Source organism: Colletotrichum karsti (genome assembly GCF_011947395.1).
Source record: "Colletotrichum karsti strain CkLH20 chromosome Unknown Scaffold28, whole genome shotgun sequence".
Taxonomy (NCBI): domain Eukaryota; kingdom Fungi; phylum Ascomycota; class Sordariomycetes; order Glomerellales; family Glomerellaceae; genus Colletotrichum; species Colletotrichum karsti.
This window is the reverse complement of record NW_024065928.1, coordinates 625,905-650,043: the sequence shown is the minus strand read 5'-3', so window position 1 is coordinate 650,043 and position 24,139 is coordinate 625,905. Positions and strand designations below refer to the sequence as shown.

Below are 24,139 nucleotides of genomic sequence, written 5' to 3'. Positions count from 1 at the left end.
ACTACGAAAAACTACGGGCACCATATCGGAAGGCAATCACCGAGCCAGAGACAATCCGGCTGTCTCCGGTGCAGGTACGCAGTATCCGTACTCTGTACGCCAGTAGGTACAGCATTTTGCAGAGCGCAGACCGCAGACGCAAACAAACCCCGTCATTGCCATTGTTCTCACAATCCCCTGTTTTCCAACTCCTGCTCTTCCGACCAAGACAGGAAGAGAGACAAGGAAATGCACGGGCAACAACAACAACAATAACAACAACACCATATGTCTACGAAGTTATGAGTTATCATCTGCTACTCGTACCCAAGCCAGTTGTCTCTCTTTCCCCCCCTCTGGCTCTGCGCATGTGTGCCCCCTTCGTGTGTAATAGTATGTGCGCGCTGTCCTGTCTCTCGCGCTCATTCAATCCCTCCTGCTCTCCCGGTGTACTGTAAGCAGGTACTTTCAATACGGCTAGGCACTCTGTCAGTGTCAGGTACTCTCCATTGCTTGACTCTTCCCTGACCAGGCCGTCCTGGACCTGGACCTGGACCTGGACCACCTGGACCTTGGACTTAGGACTTAGAACCTAGGAACCTAGTGCCTCCCGTCTTTCTCTCTCCCATCCTCCACAATCCCATCACCAATCCACTCACGCCCCCATGTCCATGTCCTAACCCAGGGCAGTCCAATTCCCACTTTCCAATCACGTCCCGGTCCAGTATCCAGTTCCCAGTGAGAGCGTCCGTCTGCCTCCCTCCAGCCCACCACCAGCAGCGTCTCTCAAAGCATCTTTTGAGGTGGCCTGTCCGTGCAGAGCCAGAAGGGCACCGTCAGGAACAGAGCATGTCGGATAGGGCGCTGCTGCTGCTCTTAGGTTTGACGGGCAGGAAAAGAACGAGTGGGTGATGTGAGAGCACACACATTGGCGGCAGAAGAAGCAGAAGCAGAAGCACCACTATCCGTACGAATACCTACCACACAGCAGAGCAGAACAGGGAAAAGGTACTTCCTTGCCTTTCCACTTCCACTTGGGAAAGATGGCGTCTCCCATCCCCATCCATCCATCCATCCATCCATCCATCCACCATTCATTCGTCTTACACGCCCCCCCCTTCCTTTTCCTTCAACACCTCCCCCCCCCCAGTGAGTCTCTCTCTCTCTCTCCCCAGTTAATTCTCCTCCGTCCCCTGGCTCCTGATATCTTCCCACCCCCCCTCAACCCAAAAGTCCACCAGCCCTGAAGACCCGCGGTCCAGTCCCCCCCCAGTCGACATCCACGTCCACGTCTTCATCCACCAACCCACAGTCGCAGTCTCTGTGCCCTCGCTCGCCCTCTCTGTCGTCCACCCGCTGCCAGCATTTGGTTCACTCCCACCAAAAAAGCGACTGGATTTAAACCCAAGACCCAAGTACCCAAGAACGACGCCTCCACGCCCACCACGTCCACGTCCACGCCCACGCCCACGCGCTGCGACCTTGCCTTAGTACTGCCGCTGTCGCTGCCGCTGCCGCTGCCGCTGCTCGTACTTCCTACTACTCCCTCCTGGCTCCTCCTGTCCCTCACCACGCTCGACCTATTCTCCCCTTCCTCCCTTCCTCACCCCGTCCAAAATCATTAAACCCCCAGACCATCCTCCCGTTCCCAAACTCTTCTGATATCTCTTCTTACAAGACTCTTCTTTTCTTCCCATCTCTCTTTTTTATTCTCTCCACTTCCCTCCCCCTTCTTCCCCTTCTCCTCGTCGGAGCCGCACATACCTCCCACCCCCCGTCAGAGGTTTCTACTTCCCATCTCATCAGGACTGACCACCCCCCGAGGCACATCATCCTCTTTGCCGACACATCAGACACGACAAGTCGCACGCTTGCTTGCTTGTCCATCATCGCGAATCGACATCCTTCTCTTGCAGTCGCCAAGTCAAAGTAGCCAATCACTCTCACCTCCAGCAGTTCCTGCGCGGTTCTTCGTCGACCTTTTCAACCATTCTTGTTTTGCCATTGGCGCATACGCACCCGCACCCCTCACCACGGCTCTTAATTCTTTCGACCCAAGTGTTTCCATCACGAGACCCGAAGCCGATTCCCATCCAAACTGCCAATCGACACTTTTTCGTCGCAGGAACCTTGACGGTGTTAGCCTGTGTCGAACGCCCACCATTCGCTTGAAGTCGAGTTTGGGTCGTGCTGGTCAACAGTGTGCCAAAAGTTATTTCCTCCGGGCTGGACTCGATTTACGTCTCTAAACACCAAAACATCAAAATCCCACGGCAGTGCCTGACACTATTGCGAACCTCGCTCAAAAATCCACAACATTTCTTTGACTGTCATCTTTGACGCGATACTCCCGAGTCGATCACAACCCGCGCGATCCTTCTCTCGATCCGGTCAGACGCGACCGACATTCGTCGTCACAAAACCCACATCCTAAATCCACCGCCAGGATGTACTCACAACATGCCGCCGCGGGTATGGCCCCCCAAAAACCAGAGACCTTCATGTTGAGCACCGAGGCCCAACAAGCCCTCCCCCACGATGCTCAGGTCGCTCTCCAGCAGGTTGACAACCGTAAGTAGAGGATGACACGCGAGACCCCCGGCTGTGCCACTGACAAATCACGCAGTCAAGTACTTCCTCATTTCCGCTCCCGTCGACTGGCAGCCCGACCAGTACATCCGCAGATTCCTTCTCCCCACGGGCGAATACGTCTCCTGCGTGCTATGGAACAACCTCTTCCACATCTCCGGCACTGACATCGTCAGGTGTCTGTCCTTCAGATTCCAGGCCTTCGGCCGCCCAGTGAAAAACTCCAAGAAGTTCGAGGAGGGCATCTTTTCTGACCTGAGAAATCTGAAGTCCGGAACCGATGCGTCCCTCGAGGAGCCCAAGAGCCCCTTCCTCGACTTCCTCTACAAGAACAACTGCATCCGTACCCAAAAGAAGCAGAAGGTCTTCTACTGGTACAGCGTGCCGCACGACAGACTTTTCCTCGACGCCCTGGAGCGCGACCTGAAGCGAGAGAAGATGGGCCAGGAAGCCACCACTGTCGCCGTCAGCGAGCCCGCCCTGTCGTTCCAGTACGACTCGTCTCAGTCGCTGTACGAGCAGCTCACCAAGGCCCAGCAGGCCAACTCGTCTTCCTTCAACGCTCAGCAGGTGACTTTCTCCCAGTCCCAGTCCACTTCTCCCGTCATGAGAGCCATGGACTCAATGCCTCCCCCGCAGATGATCCCCCAGTCGGTGGCCCCTTTAGCGGATGGCATGGAGGCGATGGTGCCCTACGGAGCCATGGGAATGCACCAGCAGATGCCTCCTCAGCAGATGGTCAAGAGGGAACCTGATTTCGCCCGCGTCCAGTACAACCAGAACGGCGTCCCCATCACCCAGGGCCACCAGAGGCACGCCTCGATGCCCGCCTATGGTCTCGAGTACTCCCCCGCCCCCTCGTTCGTCTCGTCCCAGTACGAAGACTACAGCAACCGGGGCATCTCCTTCGAGCCCATCACGCCTCCCCAGCAGGCTCTCGGCATGGCCGCCGAGCCCGCCTACATCGCCAACGAAGAGACCGGCCTCTACACCGCCATCCCCGACCACATGGGCGGCAACGGTCTCAACGGCATGATGCAGCTCCCCCCTTCCAACCTCGCCGGCCCTCAATTCTCGAGAGCCTACGGCACCAACAACGTCTACTCTGTGATCGAAGGATCCCCCACGTACAAGCAGAGGAGACGTCGCTCATCCATCCCGCCGTCAATGTCGGCAATTGCCGCTGCGACCGCCCAAGCTCAGGCGCAGGCTGCGGCTCAGCAGCAGCAGCAGCAGCAACAACAGCAGCACAGACCCTCGGATCTCCGGCGGTCGGTTTCTGCATCTGTCGGTCCTGTCGCTGAGGGCGACGAGTCTGCAGACAACTCCCCACCCGGTCTTGCCTACAGCAGCTCCGCCATGTCCATGGTAAGCCAGCAGCACAAGGAGATGCTGGACATGTCCCGGCACGGCACTCCGCTGTCCACTGTCGAGGGCAGCCCAGCTCTCAACCCCATGTCCCTCCAGCAGCAAGACTACTCCCACCTCACAAATGACGACCTGTCCGGTGAGGGTTCTATGAACGGCGCGCCGCGGCCCGGCATGCAGGGCCCGAACGGCGTCGTTCGCAGAGCCCGCTCCGCGACCGTCATGGAACTTGGACCCTATCCCCAAAAGTCCCACTCCTGCCCCATCCCCACGTGTGGCCGCCTCTTCAAGCGTCTCGAGCACCTCAAGCGGTAAGAACCAGATCTAACTTTCATTTGTCCACAACCAAACCAAAACGACCTGCCTGAAATCTAACCAAAACCTCCAGACACGTGAGAACACATACACAAGAAAGACCCTACATCTGCCCTTATTGTAGCAAGGCATTCTCCAGATCAGACAACCTAGCACAGTATGCCCCAACTTTCCTTGATATCATCATTTCCTTTGTCATTTCCTTTGTCAGAAAACGATGTAAATGTGTGGAGCGAAACCCCAAGCGATCAAACCAACGTCCAACCGCCACGACACAACACAACACCACATCATCGCAGCCACCAGCATGGGGGACAGAATATCTTCATGGCCGAACTTGGACTGACAGGAATGTTTCAACAGACACAAGCGTACTCATGACCGCGGTGAGAACGGCGAGGCCGCTCTCAACTTCTCCGGCGAGGAGGAGGAAGAGTACTCGGGCGAGGACCAGCTCGGTTCCCTCGAGGAGGCCTCTCCCAGCTCCGAGAACGCCTACGTCACGGCTTCCATGAACGGCGCTGTACATAGCTCGTCAACACCGACGTCGGCCGGCATGGCCCCGCAGTCGACGTTCAACAGCCTGCAGACGCTCAGCATGCCGATGACCATCAGCCAACCGGCAGTCAACGCGAGCGCCATTATGTGAGACGGCACTGAGCTTTAGCTCTCATTACGACTGGAGTTACGTTTTCTTCGACACGGTGTTTCTTAGAGGGCGGCATGGCTATGATCTGGTATGGAAATGGTCTGGGACTTTTTTCTCTTTTTTTCTTCATTCATCCAGACATGGATTATCGGCGCGCGTTAGCGACTGGACGATTTTGCTCCTTTGGCTCCCGGCGAACTTTTTCTTCATCTTCATCTGTTTTTTCAATTGTGTTCAGCATCGCAGTCTGGCCGATGGTCCCAGACGAAACCAAAAAAGGAAACCCGCACACATAGACGCGCGCCGCGAGACTGGGAAGATCTCGAGGCGCGTTTTCGTTGTACCCCCATGGAAAAAGTGGGATTTCATGCATGAGCTTAGGGTCGAGATGCGAAGAAGAGAAACGACTCGCACATGTATATATATAGTTTGTTTCTTTTCTTGTGTGCTGGAGGGGAGCATGGTTGAGAAGAAGCAAACTTGCCTGTATGGCCAGATGATACCAGGGTTGGGAGGAGAGAACTGTCGGTGACTGTACGAGTATCGTACGGTCTTGTCATGAACAGATGCAGAGTCTGAATCTGATATATGTTGATCACATGCCTTGTCCCTTGATGTGTTTGTCCCGTGACGTGACTCGCTATTAAACGCACTTGAACCGGTTGACTGGTTTTTGTCTAGACAAACTGACAACATGTCGTAATTGCGTAGAGACAGTTGCGAAGTGATCATGGCATGCACTGACGTACTGGCTCCTACAAGGTCCTCGGGGTGAAAAATGCTGCAAACACTCCATTCTTAAGATTTGCACACGTTGTACGTGAAGCATTCTCACTATGGTATCCGAAGGCCATAACCGTGACCCGACAACTGTTAAACGCCAGTCCGCATCCCAGCTCACCTACGTCCTCCCCTCCCACCACCACGCCCCCCTCTACCGCCTCCTCGCCCACCGCTCCCGCCCCCGCTCCCCTCAATACTCCGAATATCCCTCTCGCTCAACCTCAACTCGGCCCCCTTCATCCTCCCGACAGCAGGCCCGTCGACGCTCCTCTCCCCCCTACCGCCCGCGCCCGACTTCTTCGTCTTCTTCGGCGCCTCGCGCTCCAGCACGACGCCGTTCTCCCTCGCCTGCCTGCGGCGCTTGCCCTCGCGGCCCGCCGCGGCCGCGTTCATCCCCTTGCGGATCGCCATCGGCATGCTCTCCTGCTTGAAGAGGGACTTGACGCCGGGCGCGAGGGCCTGGGTGCGCAGGTCGGTCTGGCGGGCGCGGAGGCGGCCGTCGGAGAAGGTTTTCGAGGCGGTCCCCGAGGGGTTGGAGAAGGGGGAGGCGAGGGAGTGGCGGGCGAGGAGGTGGGACTCGGAGAGAAGGCGTTGGAGGGCGAGGTCGTTTGCCAGGTTGGACTTGTCGTTTTCGTCGTCTTCGGGGGTGGATGTTGAGGGGAGGGCGGTTGGGGTAGAGGATGTTTGGGAGGGTGGTTTTGAGGACTGTGTTTGATGAGTTAGTATTTGGTTGGGAAGGTTGGGGTGGAAGGGGGAGGTGCGTACCATGAAGGCCTTGAGCTCGCGTTTGCTCATGCTCGCGACTTTGGGGGCGGAGGAGCTGTGGTCTACGACTTGGACCACGTTTTCTTCCTCCTCCTCCTCCTCTTCTTCTTCGGAGGCATCGTCGGACACGGATGCGTCTTTGTGCGATCAGTTAGTTACCTCCCATCCAGAACTCGACAAGGACGTTCAAACATACCCTCGTCTCCCGACAACCCATCCCATTCATCCTCGTCCTCATCCTCACCCTCTTCCTCCCCGTCCGCGCCGACGTCCTCGTCCAGATCTTCCTCGTCCTCGTCTTCTTCCTCCACGACCTCAGCCTTTGCCTTCGCCTTCTTCGCCTTGTTCTTCTTCCCCTTCGGCGCGCCCGACTCGGACGTGGTCTCGGGGAGCGGCTTGAACGCGGCCTCGAAGTGCCGTCTGAAGATCTCCCGCGCGTCTGTGATCGCCTCGTCCTTCTCCTCGTCCTCCTCTTCTTGTTCGGGTTCCTTGGCGGCGGCGGCGGCGGGTTTCTTGGTCATCGCAGACTTTCCGACGACACCCTTCTTCATCTTCTTCGTCGTCGTCGCCGCGGCGGCGGTTGAGGGTCTCTTGCCGAGGGACGCTGCGCCCGAGGGCGCCTTGCGTTTTCCAAGCACCGAGGCCATTATTTTCCCCTGTGAAATTACTCCCTCGACTGGGAAATTCACTGTCGCGAGGGAAGGGAAAGAAAGGGAGGTCGTGGATGTAACTCGAGGGGCGATTGCACTTCTGTCGCGGTAGAGCAGAGAGAACTGGAGTGCAAATGGAACCTCTAGAAATTTTAGCGGGTCCAGAGTTTCCTCTCTTCAGCCTCGCGGGCCGGCTCATTCTAACTGGTCACATTTCGCCCGGGGTGCGGGGCGAAGAACTAGTCCCCCTAAAAAAGAGACCTTCAGCCTTGGTGGGATACGCGCCCAAAATCATTCCCTTCGGGTCTAACATCGCCCGAAGCGCTGCAAATCATCAATCACACCCGCAAACTTCACTCGTGCATTTCACACACATGGGATGAAAAAAAAAATGAAGAGACCGCAGAAAATCCCAACATCTTCAGCCCAGCTTAACGCAAAAACTGATGATGAGCGCGAAACATCAAAACATGAACAGACTTTTACCCCCCTCCGATGTGACACACGCGCGAACCACGTTCTATTTACTTGCCTTTAGCTTCTCTTGCTTTCGTCGACGCCAAGAATAGCTCACGTCCAATGATGACTTTTGGATTGTATACTGGATGAAACGAAGATTGACGGACGGGGTGACAACGGTTGAAAAAAAAAAGAGGTGACTACAGATGGGAGGATTGTTTTTCTCCTCGGCGGATGATGCGACGGGCATTGAGAGTGACTGGGTAAACCCACACCCTCGTCACGCGTGCGCAGCGCAGAAGCGCCGAGCTAAAGAGCCACGCGCGCCCAATCGTCAACGAGGTTTCACCCGTGAGAAGAAGAAGAAGAAGAAACGGAACGAAGAATAAAAAAAGAACACCAAACTTGTACAGCTTTGTCAAACACTGCTTGCTATCCATCCCAAAACGACACCCGTTTTCGCCACATCTTTTCCGCTCGCACACCCCCTCCCCTGGGTAAAATTAACAATTGGGCAGCAAGCGGCAGCATCAGGGGGACGGATCCCTTTTCAAGACCGCGCGGCTTCGAGTTCCAGCTCCAACTGCCTGATCCTCTCGCTCTGGTCCTGAGATCCTCCCGCGTTCACCTTGCGCTTCAGACCCTCCACCTCGGCAGACAACTGGCTGATCTTGTCGTTCTGCTTGCCGATGAGCTTGGTCTGCTGTTCCAGCATCTGTCTGATCTGGTCCAATGAAGACTCGATATGGCTCGAGGAGCCGGGGGAGGGTGCGGACTGCTTGATGGGCGAGGGCTGCGATGTGCTGGCGGGGGACTTGATAGCGGGCGAGGCGGCCTTGATGGGCGAGGGGATCTTGGTCGGCTCGACGCGCGCAGGGGCAGCAACAGGTGCGGGCGCGCGCTGGGCTGGTCTTTGCACTTCCTCGAAGCTAGAGTTGTCGTCTTCGTCTTCCGGTTCGGCCGCCTCGTCATCCTTGAACTTTGACGCCATGTTGGCCATGGAAGCCTGCTGGTCCCTCATCGACGGAGGCGGCGAGCGCGACACCGGTGCGGGCTCCGGTGCTGGTGCGGGTGCGGGCGCGGGCTTGGGAGCGGAAGCAATCGCAGGTGGCTTGTAGTCGACTGCGACCTCCTTCGGGGCGGTGCCTTCGTACACGCTCTCCAGGTCGATCTTGTTGGGAATGCCGTCCTTGCCCTCGAGCCACTCCTTGGCGCTGACGGCAGGCTTGAGGCCGGTTGCAGGGGGGAAGATATCGGATTGGAAGGTTTCGGCTCTACGGGGGACGGTAAAGGAGATGGGCTCAATGTAAGTGTCGTTGACCGTCTTGTAAGCGCGCATAACCTCGTTCTCGTGGACCTGCTGTTGTTAGACACTGAACAAGAGGTACATGGTCAGATGAACTCACGTTAATACCGCGTCTGGGAACAAAGGCAATGCCTCTTTGGGGCTCAGCAGACTTGTATTCGCTGAGGAACTCAAACTTGTCGTTCTCGTACTCAAAGTAACGAATGTTTCCGTCACTGTAAGCCCGTTAGCATAGCACCATAGCAAAGTGGCTGCAAACAAACTTACCCCTTTCCAGCCAAGTACAAGCAGTTGGATCCCTCGTCTGCAGGCGGTCAGCACTTCGTCAATTGACATCCCAGAGAAAATACTGACCCCAGAAAGGCATGCAAACACCCGAAATCGAGTCAAGCATAGTGAAGCCGCCGATGGGTTCGTTGCGTCCGGGCTCCCACAGGGCAATCTGGCGCTCGCTCATCCTCGAGAAACCGGCCGTGGCGAAGCGGTTGTGCTCGCCCATCCATACGGCTCTGCTGTTCTTGGCGCCGGGGTGGCCGGGCGCCTCGTGAATGGGCTTCTCGGCGCGCACATCCCAGACGCGGATCTTCTTGTCGCGCGAGGTCGTCACCATCAAGGTTCCGCTGGCGTTCCATGACAGACTCTGCACGATGTCGTTGTGCTTCAGGGTGTGGGTGTTCGCGCCGGTGCCAATGTCCCAGATCTTGACCGTGAAGTCGCCGGACGCGGACGCGAGGATGTTCTCGGCGGCGGGGTTGAAGAGGACTTGGCCGACCTTTCTGCACGTCCAGCAGTCAGCAAGAGCGTATGTGTAGCGCGAAGGGATCGCGGCGTAACGAACCTCGAGTGGCCGGTGAGCTTGCTCACAGGGGAGACGTCGGCGGGCTCCTCGGCATCCGTGTAGAGGGTGAAGTTCTGAGGAACCTCCCAAATAAAGACCTTTCCGTCCTCAGAGCCAGAGGCGATGATGCGGTCGTTGAACGGGTTCCTGGCACGTGAGGCGTCAGTATGTCGCGTGCGCTCGAAGTGTGTATGGGGTCAGGGGCGGTCGCGGGATCGGCGTACCAGTCGGTGTCCAAGACGGTGGCGGTATGGCCTCGAAACAACGGGATCTGGTCGGGGAGCTTTCCCTTTTCGTTGAGAGGGATGACGGCGAAGGCGCCGCCGCCTCCAGAGTCCCAATTGACTGAGAGATACTCGGGGTTGGCCTAAGAGGAAGAATTGTCTTGTCAGCTTCGTCCGCCCGTCTCCTGAATCCGGGCCCATCGACGTGTCTCGGGCCAGCAGGAAAAAAAAAAAGGGTAGTCCCCCTTACCTTCACCAAGTTGGTATCCCAGGCATTTCGGCTAATATGAAGGTTGTCGTAGCAGAACTCCTTGCGAGTCGGCTTGCCAAAGACGTGTCCTGTCGAGTCGGGCGTCAGCAGTCAGCTTCTCCCAGCGCAAATGCGGCTGGTTGCGACAAAGACGAAGAGAAAGAGAGACCCACGATATTTCGACGCTCGTACAAAGCGGCCGGCCATAGGGAATATTGTGTTTAGTTAAGAGAACCTGGGTGTCGGGAGGGAGGAGGAGGAGAGAGAGCAATGGATGCTGACGATATTCAATGCTGTGTTCAAAAGGCGACGCAAACCTGCGACTTGAATTTGGTGATCCAAAGGGGATATAATAATAGCTAGGAGCTGTTGTTGGCGGGCCCCCCCAAATGACGAAGAAAGATGAGAGTGGTGCTGCTGTTCCCATCGGTACCTACTTTCAGGTACCTAAACTCTGCCTTTCGCGCTGTCTGGCAGCCAGGAAGCCAGCATCAATCAACTGCTCTTATGGGTACGTACCCACATCTCTAACTGAAGACGTACAGCTGGACATTACAGATGGAGACCTTTGGTTGAAACTCCCCCGGCCAGCTGCGCCCCCGTGGCTCCCACCCACTCATAGCGAAATAATGGAGCAGGGGTCCAGGCAAGTTTATGCACATCACAGCTGCACGTGATAATTTTCCTCACCTGTTCTTCACCGAGGTGAGTGTCGTACCATCGACCTTCGGGCTGTTTACTTCGACTCCGTTGTCTCCACACCAGGTAAACATCACCGAAGCAAGGAACCGGACACTTCAAGGATAAAAACCTCCCATTTTAGTACAATATCATACGTACACCCAAAGGGAAAACCCGACTCCAGAATAATGCTTCCAGAGACCGCGTACGAATCTAAAACAACAACTCTCACAATCTCCGAAACTTCCCCCTTGCTTGCTTGCTTGCTTGCCATCCAAACCATGCCCAAACGCCATCCTACCTGCCAAATTATTAAATATTGGGCGAGGGCACACGATGCAGACACAAGCCGCTTTTTTGCAAGAACCGGACGAGACACATGATCATCCGATCACGAACACCTGGTCCAAGAGAATCATAGATCATGTCGTGTCTCCCGTTTCCTCGTCCTCCCCGTTCGTGCCGGTCGTGCCAAATAGAAAAACATAAAGAAAAGAAGGGGGTATCGTTTAGTTGAAAGTGCTCTTGGTCCGCGAGTGCACTCGCCGGCCCTCCGCCCGGCGTCGCAGCGCCTCCTCTTTCTTGAGGACGAGCTCGCACCACTTGCCCTTGGTGCGAGATCCACCGTCGTCGTCCCCGGTGCTTTCGCCGCGGCCAACGACGTCGGTGAGGGCTTGCATCCAGCCCTCCTTGTCCTCGGCGGTGTCGGCGTAGAAGTCGATGACCTCACCGTTGTTGAAGCGGATGCGGAAGCCCTCTTCGACAAACATGTAACCCTCCTCCTCCTCGGCGAACGCAGACCTCCGGCGGCGGCCGTTCTTGCCAGTGGTCTCCTTTTCGGTCAGGGCCCGACGGTCATCGATCAGGCGCTTGGCGTTGGCCAGGTTGATGGTGGCACGAGGTTGACGAGTGGCCTCGTGGTAGGCGGTCAGCTTGGTGCCAACAAGCTTGAAGTAGCGACGACGCCAGTACTGCGCAAATGTTAGTGTGCGTTCGATGCGAAGGCTCGAGGTGTACTTACCGGGCAGTCACCTCCCTGCTGACTCAAGTGGCCCTCCCAGTTCTTGGAGAGACGCTCCTCGGCGGCCTTGATCTCCCGGATGCAAGAGTTCATGCTCTTGGGCATGTCATCGTCAGTTGACCCCTTAGGACGCGGGACGAAGAGAAGCTGCAGCTCGAGCTTTCCGATCTTGTAGGGAGCACGGCGAACGACAGCGGTGTTACCACGCTTGCTCTTGACACTGGAAGCGAAAGCGGCTTCCTCTGTCGCCCACTCGTTGAAGCATGCAACGTTGACAACGTAAGGACGGCCGTAGCAGCGGGACTCGTGCTCCTTGAGGCAGACGTACGAGCGAGCAAAGCTGCCGTCCTCTGCCGCGAGAGGGGAAAGAAGGTCCCAGGCGGTGGGTGCAACCTTCATTTGCCTGGCCTGGGCCTCACGTTGCTGGGCGGCCTGTCTCTCCTCCTCTTCACGCGCGCGCAGCTCCATCTCCTTACGCTTCTTGGGTGACGCAAACACCCTGCTAAAGGTAGACGTCTTGGGCTTGCTAGTCTTAGTAGGAGACTGCACAACAACCTTCTTTGGCAGAGGCTTCTCCAACTTGACGTTCAGAGTAAGCTGGAACTCGAGGTCATTAGGCACCACAAGCTCGAACTCCTGGCCAATGGGGGCGTTGCGAGCAAGCTCGAGCCAAGCCGTGGTGACACAGTGGACGCCGTTGTCGAGCGTCAGGCTGAACCAGGTTCGCTCATCTGCAGTTTGTTAGCGTCGACCAGGGACATTCTCATTAAGGAAGAAGAACTCACTTCTGGGAATGGGGAGATCAAGATCCTTGACGCCAAGCACCTTGATGAAGAGTCTTCCTCGCTCTCCACTCTCATCGGTCGCCAGCTCGGGGTTGAGGTCCTCCTCAGCCAATGGGTTCAGCGCGAGAGCGTTGCTCTCCTGGCCAGGCAGAGGTGGCGCCGGTCCGCTCGTGTGGGCACGCGACCGTCGTACACTCTTCTGTCTGGGCCTACCATTCCAGGGCTCGACGGTCCATGACTGGGGTCGATCAGCCTTGACAGGTGAGTTACCAGCCGATCGAGTCTTCCACATGGCCTCAGTGTCCTTGTCACTTGCGGTGACAAGCTTGGTGTTCTGACGCATGAGATATCCGCGCTGATTTCGAGATTTGATGTTAGCATTCTGCGACGTTGTTTCTTCTGCGATGATCTCGCGGTTGGCTGCGGTCGCCCTAGACGCTTGTCTGCTGGGGCTTCTACTCGCAATCAGGGAAGCTTCATAAACTTGCTGAGAAAATGCAACCTTTTGTTGTTCGATAACGCGGTCGAAGTCTTGATCGAGACTGAGACCGAAGTCGAGGTCCAAGGTAAGACTACGCTTCTTGAAGCTGGGGTGCCTCTGAGCATAGTAATCATTACCAACATCGGACTCTTCCGTGAGATCCCGCGACAGTCTGTTGCGGTGACGCTCAGGAATGGGGGGAATGTCTGGCACCTCGCGACTAACTTGACGCCGAGCTTCCCGCATGGCGATGATGTCGGAGGGAGTGTTCGACGGCCTCGTCTTGAGCTTGGAGCCGGAAGCCTTGATAGTGGCCTGCCGCTCAGGAATAGCAGGCGACTCCAGAGGCTCCTCTTCGATGATGGACGGAACATCGTTGATGGACTCCTCGTACTCCTCCTCGTCCGAGTCCTCAATCGGACGATGAATGACGGACTCGGGCGTACCGGGTTCATCGTCGTATTCATCCTCCGGTTCTCCCCAGCCAGAACCGTCATACAAGCCCTGGGGCTGGATGGGGGTGGTGGGACGGAACTGAGAGTGGAGGTCAGTCATCTTGGGGGGCGGCTCAAGATCGTCCAGGTCCTCTGCAGCTGGTTCGGGAGGCGGAGGCAGCATGAAAGACTGCAATCCCTTGGAGAACTCGTTCTCCTTGCCATTATCCCTCATCGATGGCAGGCTGGATCTGTGATCGGCGGAAGAATCAACCGGCTTCTCCTCCTCGGCTTCTGTGTCGAGCTCCTTCTCGAACACAGGCTCGACGACCTCTACAGGCTCGGGTGTAGGCTCCTTCGCAGGGGCTTCCATGGGGGCTTCGATAGGAGAATCGACAGGAGACTCAACAGGAGACTCGACAGGTGATTCAGTAGGGGTATTGCCAGTCTTGTCAGACTTGAGCTCAAGAGGCCTTATCTCTGAGGCAATGTCGAAAGACTGGAATGCTTGCTGGGGGCTAGCAGCGCGAGGAGTGAGAATCTCCTCGTCAACTTGAGTAACCTCCGGCTGACGGGCTGGGCCGTCGGAGTAGTGGCTCGCCGAATCGGCATCGTTCTCATCATCAGAGCGGTGATAGAAGTCAGTGATGGAATCGGTCTCGGCATCAGTGTCCTCATCGCGGTGAATGATCACACTGCCTTCGTCCGACAGATCGGAGACGTCGTCATCCTCCAGAATGGAATCTTCTGTGGAAGGGATAGGAACGTCAGGGTCGAGAGGCAAAGGCAGACGACGCTCCGGGCTTGCGCGCTCAGGGCTAGAGCTAGGTGCAGGAGATGAGAAGTAGTCACCGCCGTCCTGTGCGGTTTCGCCAGTGTTGACACGGCGAAGGATTGACTCGCGAGAGATGCGAGTCGGAAGCTCGTAGTCATCAAGGGCGGAGATATCGCCAATGGTGTCGTCTTCCTCATCAGCCTCGAGGATGCTAGACTCAGCGGTCTCGGTCTCGGAGGAGGGGCTCTGGAACCTATCACGCTGAGCACCCCGACGGAGACGACGCTCTCTTTGCTGCTCGTTGGCGGACTTGTGATCGTCCGAAAGCATCATAAGCTTCAGTCTCTCCTCCAGCGACATCTTGCCGTTGCCGATGCTCTGGATCTCCGACTTGCTGGAAGCGGCGGCGGCAGGAGGTGGCGAAGGCAGGCTGCGATGAGCGCCCAGCATCCTCTCAGCAGTGGCCGTCAGGCCAGGTGAGCCCCTCGAGTCGCTAAGACGAGAGTCGCTGCGAGTGAGGGATCCACCCATGCCGGGGAGCGGAGGCAGGGGCCGGTGATCAGAAGTAGAAGAGTCTGAACGGACGTGTGCCGGCCCGCCGAGGCGAGCAGGCTGGGTCTCAGGCATAGGGCTGCTCTCGAAGGGGTCGTCCATGCGCTCGGCAGACTGCCTCCAGTCGTCAGGGCCGACGACGGGCGTCTTGTCAGTGTCCTCGAGCGAGGCGTCGAAGCTGTCCTCTCCAATATCGTGGTCACCTAGGTGGTAGTGGGCCTCTTCGTCGTCGTCCTCATCATCCATAGAGTCGAAGCTACCTTCGCGCGAGTTGGATCCGATAGAGGAGATGTCTGGTGTGGCCATCTCATACTCGTTGATCTGAGGAGGGGCAGCGTCGAAGGTGACGCTCTTGGCATGTCGGTGCAACGACTTGCCCGAGGGAAGCTCGCGGTCGTCGAAGGATGTGTCGGCCGACCATGTGCCGGTCTCGGGATCGAAGCTGCTCTTGAAGTTGCTCTTGGAGAGAGAGGACTTGATGGGCGACGACTGGTCTTTGCCCGGGCTCTTCGGGGGGCTGGAGAAGGTCTCCTGCATTGGGGTTGTGTCGCCAGAAGCCTTGGTCGGGCTCGTTGCCGGGCTGAAGATGGGGATGCCCGACTTGCTGCTGTTATTGCGCTGATGGCCGAAGCCTCTGTTGAGAGAGTCCGAAGACCTCAGCCCGTTGATGATGGCAGTCGGGGCTCCAGTCGAGCCATAGGCGTTCCCCTGGTAGTTAGCGAGAGGGCGTTCGATCTGGGGCACTCTCGTAGGGTCGTACTCCTGCTTCTGTTCCAGAGCCAGGATGTTGCTATTTTTGACGCGCGAAGCCTTTTGAAGGCGCTCGATGGATGTGCGACGGGTTGGTGAGGGCGAGCCGTGGCGACCGGCATAGAGGTGTTGGTTTTCGGTGCTGATGGAGTCCAGGTTGCGCTTCTGCCAGAAGAGCCTAGGTGATGTGGTGGTCTCCAATGGCGACGACTGGAATGGAGACGAGTCGGTGTTCAGAGTCATCTTCTACACGGCGTTTGTCAGAGGAAATTCTGGGCCGGGGATTGTCTCAGACAAGATGTGCCTACCTTGGACGGCTGTTTCCAGCTCGGAGAGTTCCTCCTGTGGTCCGAAGGGGACAATTCTGAGAGGGCACGGGGGACCTTGGGAGGGGGAGAGCCCGTCGAGCCTGTTGAGCCCTTGGAGATGCGCAAAGGGTGCACCTGAGGCGGATTTGTTAGCCCAAGTCGCGGGTTGTGGTGGTTGGGCAGATAACGGGGAAGACTCACTGGTTCTTCTGAAGATGCCATTTTAGGTGATGTTTCTATGGCCGCGCAGGCGCATTTGGGGGAAACAATGGTAGTAGTAGACGGTGATGGCGATCAATGCTCGAAAGGAAATTCAGGGTCGGGCAGAGCTCTGCTTCGGCGTGACCTCTTTTTTTCGGAGGTGGTCGTGGAATTCGGGGTGGTTCGCAAGACACAAAGGGAAAACGCGTTGCGTAAATGTTGCACTAGAATGAATGTTTGACGTATTGTCGCTCGTTCTGATCTTGTTCCGGACCTTTTGATTTTTTTTTCTCCGTTCAGATTCCGATGGTGGTCATAATCGAATGGGTGGATGATATGAAGGCCTCGGCGGTAGACTGGAATGGGCAGAAGGTCGGGAGGGCGGGAAGCGTTGGAGGGTCGCAAAACAACAGGCAACACACACACACACGGGGGAAGGGAGGAAAAGAACCAAAGGCGCTGCGGCCAAAAAAATCGCAGCAACGCAACGGTAAAGAGTAGCGTTCCTGACGACGGAAAGGGTGGTGAGAAGCAACAAGAGGAAACAAGCGATGTTGTTACTCGGTGTGGTTGTCTTGTTGTTTAAGGGCAGGCTGGTGGTTGCAATGGAGGTTGAGGCGGGGAAGCGATGATTGGTGCGCGGGCGGGCAGAAGTAAACAAACAAGGAAGGCAGCTCTTTGTTGGTGGCGTTGCTCCTGACGACGTTTTGTTTAGCGGCAGACGAGGGGTTGGCAGCCACACCATGACTGAGGTGCACAATGCACCAGCACACTGCCCGAGGAGAGGGGAAATCGTAGAAATCCACCGAGAACACCACCCGGTTTCTGCTGCTGCACCTGTGTCCACTCTTTCTGCGACGCTCAACAGCGGCTCTAGCGACTTAGCGAGCCCCGAAAGACGACGACGAGCCACTAGAAGCGGCTGCTTTGGCGGTCCAACTGCTGAGGCGGCTGCAGGGAGAGAAGAAGACGAAGAAGAAGCAAGCACCTCAGGCAAGCAACCAATAAGCAAGCAAGCAGCCGTCCTCGTCCTCGTCCCGCCTCTGCCCTCTGCCCTCTGCCTGGGTGCACCAGGGACAGGCAAGGAAGGTAGAAACAACACACCGGCGAGCAAGGTATCGCTCTGTCAATGTCAACAACAACCTGATTTTTTTCCCCTCTGTGTTGTGAGCCGCCTGCATTCGCCGGGCCAACAGCACAGCTGAGAACATGGGCCCTGCATTCAATCAAGTCATCATGATGAACACCTTGTCCTGTCCCTTGCCAGCTCGCTTCCGTCCGGCATAAGGCAGGATGTCGTGCTTTTGTTTCTATCTGGGTATCGCCATTGTATCGAGTTTGATGGGGCCTCTACTCCTCCGTCTGTGTTTTGTGGACTGTTGATATTTACGCATTACAAAGTCTTTGTATGGGTTTCTGGGCTGAATGGATCTGAGGATGAGCTGTAAATTTCTTTACTACGTAGTAGACACTTTCACCAAGTTGTCAAGGGGTACGTACAGTGAGGTGGGAGTGAGTAAAAGTATCACGATGCCTCCGCTATTGGTGCTCTCTTATCACTGAGTCTGGACTACTTACGACTCGGGTTGCCTAGCTGCAGCTGTCCGTCCGTCTGGCGTCTTCTCTTTGAGTCCTAGCTGATTCGTATTCTTGTCAACGTCCAACGTTGTCGTCTCGGCTTGAGTCACTTCTATTTGTCTTCTCTCCTTACTCGAGTTTTCTTTCACATGTACACCATCTCAGTAATACTTCTAGCCCCAAAACTGATCGACCGGACTTTGTTCCTGGAAGCAGCACCATCGTCCCCGCCCCCGCCGGCGCAAAAGCCATCGATTTTCCCAAAAAGGCCGATGTGCGCCGCGCCGCAATCGACTTCCTTGTGGTCCAGTCAAGGACTCCATCCTCTCCGCGAGAAGCCAGGTGCACCAGCTGCCCCCAATCCCATCCTCCCATCCCCCATCCGATGCCCCTCCCTCCTGTCATCCTTTCCTCCTCAGCCCCTCCTCCTCCTCCTGGTAACCTAGAAGATCGGAGACGAAGGAGAATAAGAATGCCCATCCCGAAGCACACCATCGATCGTGCATTCCCTCAAATACGTACATATGTACGTAAATCTCGCAGAATGGATCCATCGTCCCCGTCCCCATAGCCTCATCGTATCGTATCGCCACGGCGTCCAAGGAGAGAGGAGTAATGTCTGGAGGTCCCATCGTGTGTTTTACCACCGAAGCTACTCTTTCATGTTGTTTTCCTTCCGGTCTTCTAGCGCCGCGCCCCGTTGCTGGTCGCACCGTCTGAAACAAATCAACCACCGCCGTCGCTGCCGCCGCCGTCGTCCCAGTCGCACGGTCGCTCGCCCGTCGGATGTGACTTGACGCCTGTCATCCCAACAGTTTACGTTTTTTTTTTTTTTTGCCTTCTGAACACACGACTAATACGACCTCACTCTCACTCCCCTTGAGCCTTGTTCCACCCCACGCACTCCTCGAGCTTCACACCGTTGCCACCGAAACAGTCCAGCGCGCTGCCAATCGTCAGGTCCACCTTGCCCTTGCTCAGCTTCTTCACCATCTCCAGGTCCGCCAGGTTCCTGCCGCCCCCCGCGTACGTCACGGGCAGGCTGCACCACTCGGCCAGCCTCTCCACGAGCTTCTCGTCGATGCCCTTCTGCAGGCCCTCGTTGTCCGCCGCGTGGATGAGGAACTCGGAGCAGTACGGTTCCAGCTGCTTGATAGACTCTGTTTCGTTGTCGTCGTGCTTTCAGTCAGCCATCCGTCCACACTTCCCGGCATGAATCCGCACAGAAAGCATGCCTGACTACCCTCTCGGGGTGAGAACCACAAACCTTGGTTGACCTCCATGTCCGTGATGGTCTGCCACTTGTTCATGGCCACGAACCACCTGTCATCCCCGCGCCTCCGGCAGCTGAGGTCGATGACGAGCTTTCCCCTGTCGCCCCCGAGCGCCTCCAGCACCGCGTCCAGCCTCTCCTGGCTGAACCGGCCCTCCGGGAACAGGTACGACGTGATGATGACCTTCTCCGCGCCCGCCTCAATCCACTCCCGCGCGTTCGCGTCGCTGATGCCGCCGCCGACCTGCAGCCCGCCCGGCCACGCCTTCAGCGACTCCCTCGCCGCCTCCGTGTTGCCCGGTCCCAGCATGATCACGTGCGCCCCCGTGAGGTCGTTGTCGCGGTACAGCTTGGCGAAGTAGGCCGGCGGGTGCGTCGACACGAAGTTGGTCTTGAGCTCCGCCGTCGTGCTGTCCAGCGTGCCGCCCACGATCTGCTTGACCTGGCCTGCGTGCAGGTCTATGCACGGTCTGAATCGGGTCATTTTGGGTGAGATTTGCTGCTTTTTGTTTTACTAAGAAAATAAATTTTGGCGTGTGGTTTGTCGGAGGAGATATGCCTTCCTCGAGATGCGTCACTGTAGCCCACCGAACCCCTCCTGTTCAAGTTTTGTGTCTGTGGTGGGGTTCGGCCCGGTACCGGCCTAACTTTGGAACTGTCTGCACTCCGGCGTCTTTGCGCTCAATGGCTCGGATTCCCTCGTGGTAAGATGCCAATCGGGTGTTACGAGTGAAGCAGTACATCTCGAGTGAAATTTGATGTCTTCAGAATAACCATGCAACAGAAAAGGTGGTATAGCACGTCGGGTGGACGTCAACATGCTGTTACGACGCGACATCCACCACCATCTGAGCCAAATCTCGCAACCCAAAACCGAAACCAAGACAACAAAGAGCAAGAGTCTAACTCTTCATCGACGCCGCCAATTGACTTTGCGAGACAGACACCGACCGTTCTTCGTGCTTCTCTGGGTTGTATTGCACCCCCAACGTCCCGCCTCTGCCGTGCATCGCGAAACATGCGGCACGAGTCGACTTCGCAATGGGTCTAGGGCCCAGATAACAGCGGAAAATTCCATGTCGGGTCGTGTGTTCTAGTTGGTTAAGATTCTCGCCTCACATTTCTGCGATATCCGCAGGAGGACGCGAGAGGTCGCAGGTTCGAGCCCTGCCACGATCAATTTTTGCCCTTTTCACAGCCGATAGGCTTCATTTTTGATCGTAGCATGTCTGTCCTGCTAGTCCGTAACGAAAACATGGTCTGCGGACGAGATTGGGCGTCTCGGGAACTAGAAGGTGAATGGCCGTGCCCAAGTAGTGTTGTTCCCAACTAGAGAATGGTGTAGCCTCCTCGCCAATTCGACCATGCCGGCGGCTGGCCGTCTTGATTGAAGACTGGTTCGGGCCGAGCAGCATCTCCTCCGGGTGAGTGTCTGCTGCGGGCACAAGATCAGGACCGAAGTACCTCTAGAGCAGCCGCACGTCACTGGCGGCCCGCAGAAAGTACCTTCTTGGACACAGTGTTCCGGATATAAGGATATTCAGAGCACTGAAGTTACCGTCCATCTCCCCCGTCCTTCCCACATCTCCTCCACTGATTGGTTTGGTTCCCTTGCGTCTTACATGGGTGTGTTCTCTCGTAGGGCTGAGTATCTCGAAAGTCGTCGCTACAAAGTCGTTGATCAAAGGCAGAGACGCCCCACCGTTTAACCTATCGTCGATCTGCGATCTCACGGACGTTGGCTCACGACCAAAGACACGATCACGCTTATCCAGGTCTTTGACAGGTTCCGAACGTCGAGGAGCGTGAGGGAAGAATGTCGCCAAGGAGGCTCAAATTTACATTCACCGCCGTATATCGTGACGGCAACTCATAATTACATGACTGATGTCCAGACTTAATCCGTCCAGCTACGTTAACAAAACCGGCCTCCCTCCACCAGTTATACACATCCATACCGGTTTTCCCTTATCCAGATACACCATTCACAGGGCCCTTTCTAACCAAGCAGTATATCAACCCGGTCCCTCGCAACGCTGTCCCAAACCCGCTGTACAACATGCCCCAGACCCCTCCGGTAGCACACGCCCCCGACCCTCTCGACCCACAGCACGTTGACAAAGTCCACGATCTCGTCCTCGTCCATGTTGTCCCGGAACGCCTCCGCGTCGAAAACGTGGCTCCCGCCCCTCTCGCTCGCCGTCGATATCGCCACGAACTCCAGCTTCTCCTCCCCCGTGTGGTTCGCCCCCTGCAGCCCCAGCCAGCTGTCGTGCGCCGTCACGTTGCCGCACCACTTGCCGCTCCGCGACCAGATGTTCCCGATCGCGAGCGGCACCCCGTACCCCCTGCCCGGCCCCATCATCCCCGCCGCCCCGGCCCCGGCCACCCCTGATCCGGCAGCCGCACCCGCAGCAGCAGCTGCCGCCGCCGCGGCCTTCCCCTCCGGCGGCGCCCCGTTCCTCGCCGTCGCGAAGTCCACCTCCAGATACGCCACCGTCGTGCTGAACGACAACAGCGTCGCGCTCATGGAGTAGTCCAACGGCGCCGCGGCCGCCTCCGGTCCCATCATCTCGCCCACCGGCACCGGGTACCGAAACAAGACCTCCGGATCGCCCGCGTACCTGAACCCGCCGCCGCCGCTCCTCGACCACCCCGCCGGCAGGGGCTGCGTCCTCCGGTTCCTGCGGTCCCGGAACATCAGCCCGTCGTTCGGCAGCCGCGTGTACGTCGCCCGGTCCGTGAGCTCGTAGTTCACCAACGGCCTCAGCCGGAACGCGTACGGGCTCCTGAACCGCCGATCCGCCCTCCTGCCGGAAGGCGGCGCCTCCTGTACGTAGTCCGCCGCCGCCCTCCAGAGCGTCATGTCCGCGGGCACGCCGTCGTAATGCCACCCGAGCCAACTCCAGCTCGGGAGCGGGTTGAGTCCCGTGACAGGCTGCACCATCATCCTCCTCCTGACCATGGCCCTCGGTTGCCACAGCATGGCGATATCGAGCATGGACACCGGCATGCCGAAGACGAAGCCACCCGCGAAGGACTTGGATAACACATTCGTGATGCCCCTCAGCGCCCTCGTCGTGTCCGACATGAGCGTGACCCGCCTCGCGCTGTAATCCATCGCGATCCTTGCGTACTCGTCCATGTCCGGCCACACGGGGTGCAAGAACCCCGTCGCCGCGGGAAATGTCCGCTGCAGACACGGCTGGTTCTTGTTCCCGCCCTTCAGAATCTTGCTGAACCTGCCCCCGGCCCCCGGCGCCCCCTGCCACACTTCGCAGTGGCACTCCCACGTCACCGACTCCTCAAACACAAACACCTTCCTCCTCGAATACATCCCCTCCTGCAACGTCCACGCCCGGCCGGCCCACCTCGACCCCAGCATCAGATCCTCGTGCCTCCCCTTCCCGGCCGCCTTGGGCGGCGGCGTCCGCCTCATCAGACCCGTCAACCCGCTCTCCGCGTCCCCGGCCGCGGCCACGATCGTGAGGTACGCGTTCGCAAATATGTACGCCATGTTCTTGATGTGCTCCTCCCTCTCCACGTCGTCGTCCTGCACGATGCAGAACCGATCGACCCACAGATACTTAACACCCATCTTTCTCGCCAACCACATGGCGTCCAGGATCGTCTGCGGGATGTCCGCATCGTCCAGACTCGCCGTCAAGACGTCCAGGTTCTCCCTCAGCGTCTCCACCGGACCCCTCGAGCTCGGGAGCGGCGGCTCGTAGACGTAGCTAAGCGCAACGTACCGGTCCGTCGCCCTCGCCCTGACGAGACACCGGTTCACCGAGTCGATGAGCCATATCGGGCGCCACGTATCCCCCGGCGGGCCGGTGCAGTGGTCGCCATGTTCGGCGTTGCAGGTGTCGAGCCATTCGCGGACACGGCCGACGGGGTTAAATTTGCCGGCCGCCGTGGAGGCGGACGAGGCGCGCCGGGAGGGAACGCCGGACGATCCCGTCGGCTCCCTCGCCGTGCGCGCCGTCCACGTGTTCAAGAGCCGCTCCGTGATGCTCTGCCGTTTGGAGCCGTTGTGGTGGAGGTTGCTCTCGTTCGCGACAACGCTCTGGCGTCGCAGGTGTGATGGGTCCGCGACGACGCTGTGCCGTTTTACATCCCTGGGAGGACTGTCCCTGTCTCTATCCCGGTCGCGGTCCCGGGGGCTTTCCCTATCTCGATCGCGGTCCCGGTCGCGGTCTCTATCCCGATCTCTGTCTCGACTTCTCGGGACGTCTCTGTCGCGATCCCTGGGGAAATCCCTATCCCTGTCTCTATCCCTCTCAAGGTCTCTCTCACGCTCGCGCAGCTCTCTCTCACGAAGCCTCTCGGCCTTCACGTCCCGCTCTCTACTCCCCCTGTGCCGCGGTTGTGAATACAAAGGCGTGGGTGCGGGTGGTGGTATAGGTGAGTATTTATCCTGTTGGCGTTGTTGCGCCGGCGGCCGTCGCTGGGGCGGGGGCGTCGGGGATCTATATCGACTCACATCGTCCTCGTCCGACATCGAGGACGCGGACGAAATTTCGTCTGGTAATATCGACGCCGCAGCTCCTCCTGTTCCTCCTCCCGCGGCAGCTCCAGCAGCAGCTGCTGCTGCTGGAGGTGGTGGCGGTGGCGGCGGTGGTGGTCCATTGGCCGCCGGACCGCTGCCGCGGGCGGACGGGGACGTGTGCTCCATCTGAAGCGTCTCACTGGGTATCAGACGCACCCGAAAGGCCTCCCAGCGAAGGGAGAGCGAAGGGCAGAGAGATCAAACGAGAAAACGAGATGCCCAGCGCACGACGCACGACGTCGCCGGCGGGGAGGGGACACACCGGACGTCCCTCCCAAAAACAAAAGAAAAAGTCCCTTGCGTGCGTGCGCGAGCGCCGCCGTGGGCTTGCGCGTTATGTGGCTGCTCTCTCTCACACGCGAGCGAGAGATGAGAAGCCGTGCGAACGGACGTCCTTGAGGAAATCGATGGCGCAGAGGACGTAATCACGCACCCTCGACGAAGGCGACCGATCTCGGATGGAAAACGGCGTTGGTTTCGATGGTTCTTGTTGCCGTATGTGTGTTGCGACAGGAAGAGAAATTCGACTGGGCGCCTTGCGACACGCGGCTGCGCAGTAAGGTGAGTGAGACG

The 24,139-nt window shown here is 57.7% G+C and overlaps 6 protein-coding genes across 6 annotated transcripts; 1 reads left to right on the top strand and 5 right to left on the bottom strand.

Moving 5' to 3' along the window:
* Positions 1-2,426: 2,426 nt before the first annotated feature.
* Positions 2,427-4,900, top strand: CkaCkLH20_08515 (STE like transcription factor; the record flags this gene model as incomplete). The annotated part of the gene is made up of 3 exons (XM_038891230.1): positions 2,427-2,550; positions 2,606-4,247; positions 4,615-4,900. The coding sequence occupies 3 exons, from the start codon at positions 2,427-2,429 to the stop codon at positions 4,898-4,900; spliced, it is 2,052 nt and encodes a 683-aa protein (XP_038743604.1).
* Positions 4,901-5,797: 897 nt separating this feature from the next.
* Positions 5,798-7,095, bottom strand: CkaCkLH20_08514 (uncharacterized protein; the record flags this gene model as incomplete). Its single annotated transcript, XM_038891229.1, has 3 exons — positions 5,798-6,388; positions 6,449-6,585; positions 6,645-7,095. 3 exons carry the CDS (start codon positions 7,093-7,095, stop codon positions 5,798-5,800), a joined length of 1,179 nt encoding a protein of 392 aa, XP_038743603.1.
* A 1,012-nt stretch (positions 7,096-8,107) lies between these two features.
* CkaCkLH20_08513 (actin-binding protein) lies at positions 8,108-10,382 on the bottom strand (the record flags this gene model as incomplete). The annotated part of the gene is made up of 8 exons (XM_038891228.1): positions 8,108-8,914; positions 8,964-9,078; positions 9,131-9,167; positions 9,218-9,639; positions 9,702-9,848; positions 9,926-10,068; positions 10,176-10,264; positions 10,349-10,382. 8 exons carry the CDS (start codon positions 10,380-10,382, stop codon positions 8,108-8,110), a joined length of 1,794 nt encoding a protein of 597 aa, XP_038743602.1.
* Positions 10,383-11,365: 983 nt separating this feature from the next.
* Positions 11,366-16,184, bottom strand: CkaCkLH20_08512 (GTP binding protein; the record flags this gene model as incomplete). Its single annotated transcript, XM_038891227.1, has 4 exons — positions 11,366-11,827; positions 11,878-12,608; positions 12,663-15,900; positions 15,963-16,184. The coding sequence occupies 4 exons, from the start codon at positions 16,182-16,184 to the stop codon at positions 11,366-11,368; spliced, it is 4,653 nt and encodes a 1,550-aa protein (XP_038743601.1).
* A 2,427-nt stretch (positions 16,185-18,611) lies between these two features.
* Positions 18,612-19,498, bottom strand: CkaCkLH20_08511 (uncharacterized protein; the record flags this gene model as incomplete). Its single annotated transcript, XM_038891226.1, has 2 exons — positions 18,612-18,901; positions 19,009-19,498. 2 exons carry the CDS (start codon positions 19,496-19,498, stop codon positions 18,612-18,614), a joined length of 780 nt encoding a protein of 259 aa, XP_038743600.1.
* Positions 19,499-21,013: 1,515 nt separating this feature from the next.
* On the bottom strand, positions 21,014-23,692 carry CkaCkLH20_08510 (heterokaryon incompatibility protein; the record flags this gene model as incomplete). Its single annotated transcript, XM_038891225.1, has 1 exon — positions 21,014-23,692. One exon carries the CDS (start codon positions 23,690-23,692, stop codon positions 21,014-21,016), a length of 2,679 nt encoding a protein of 892 aa, XP_038743599.1.
* Between the last annotated feature and the right edge of the window lie 447 nt (positions 23,693-24,139).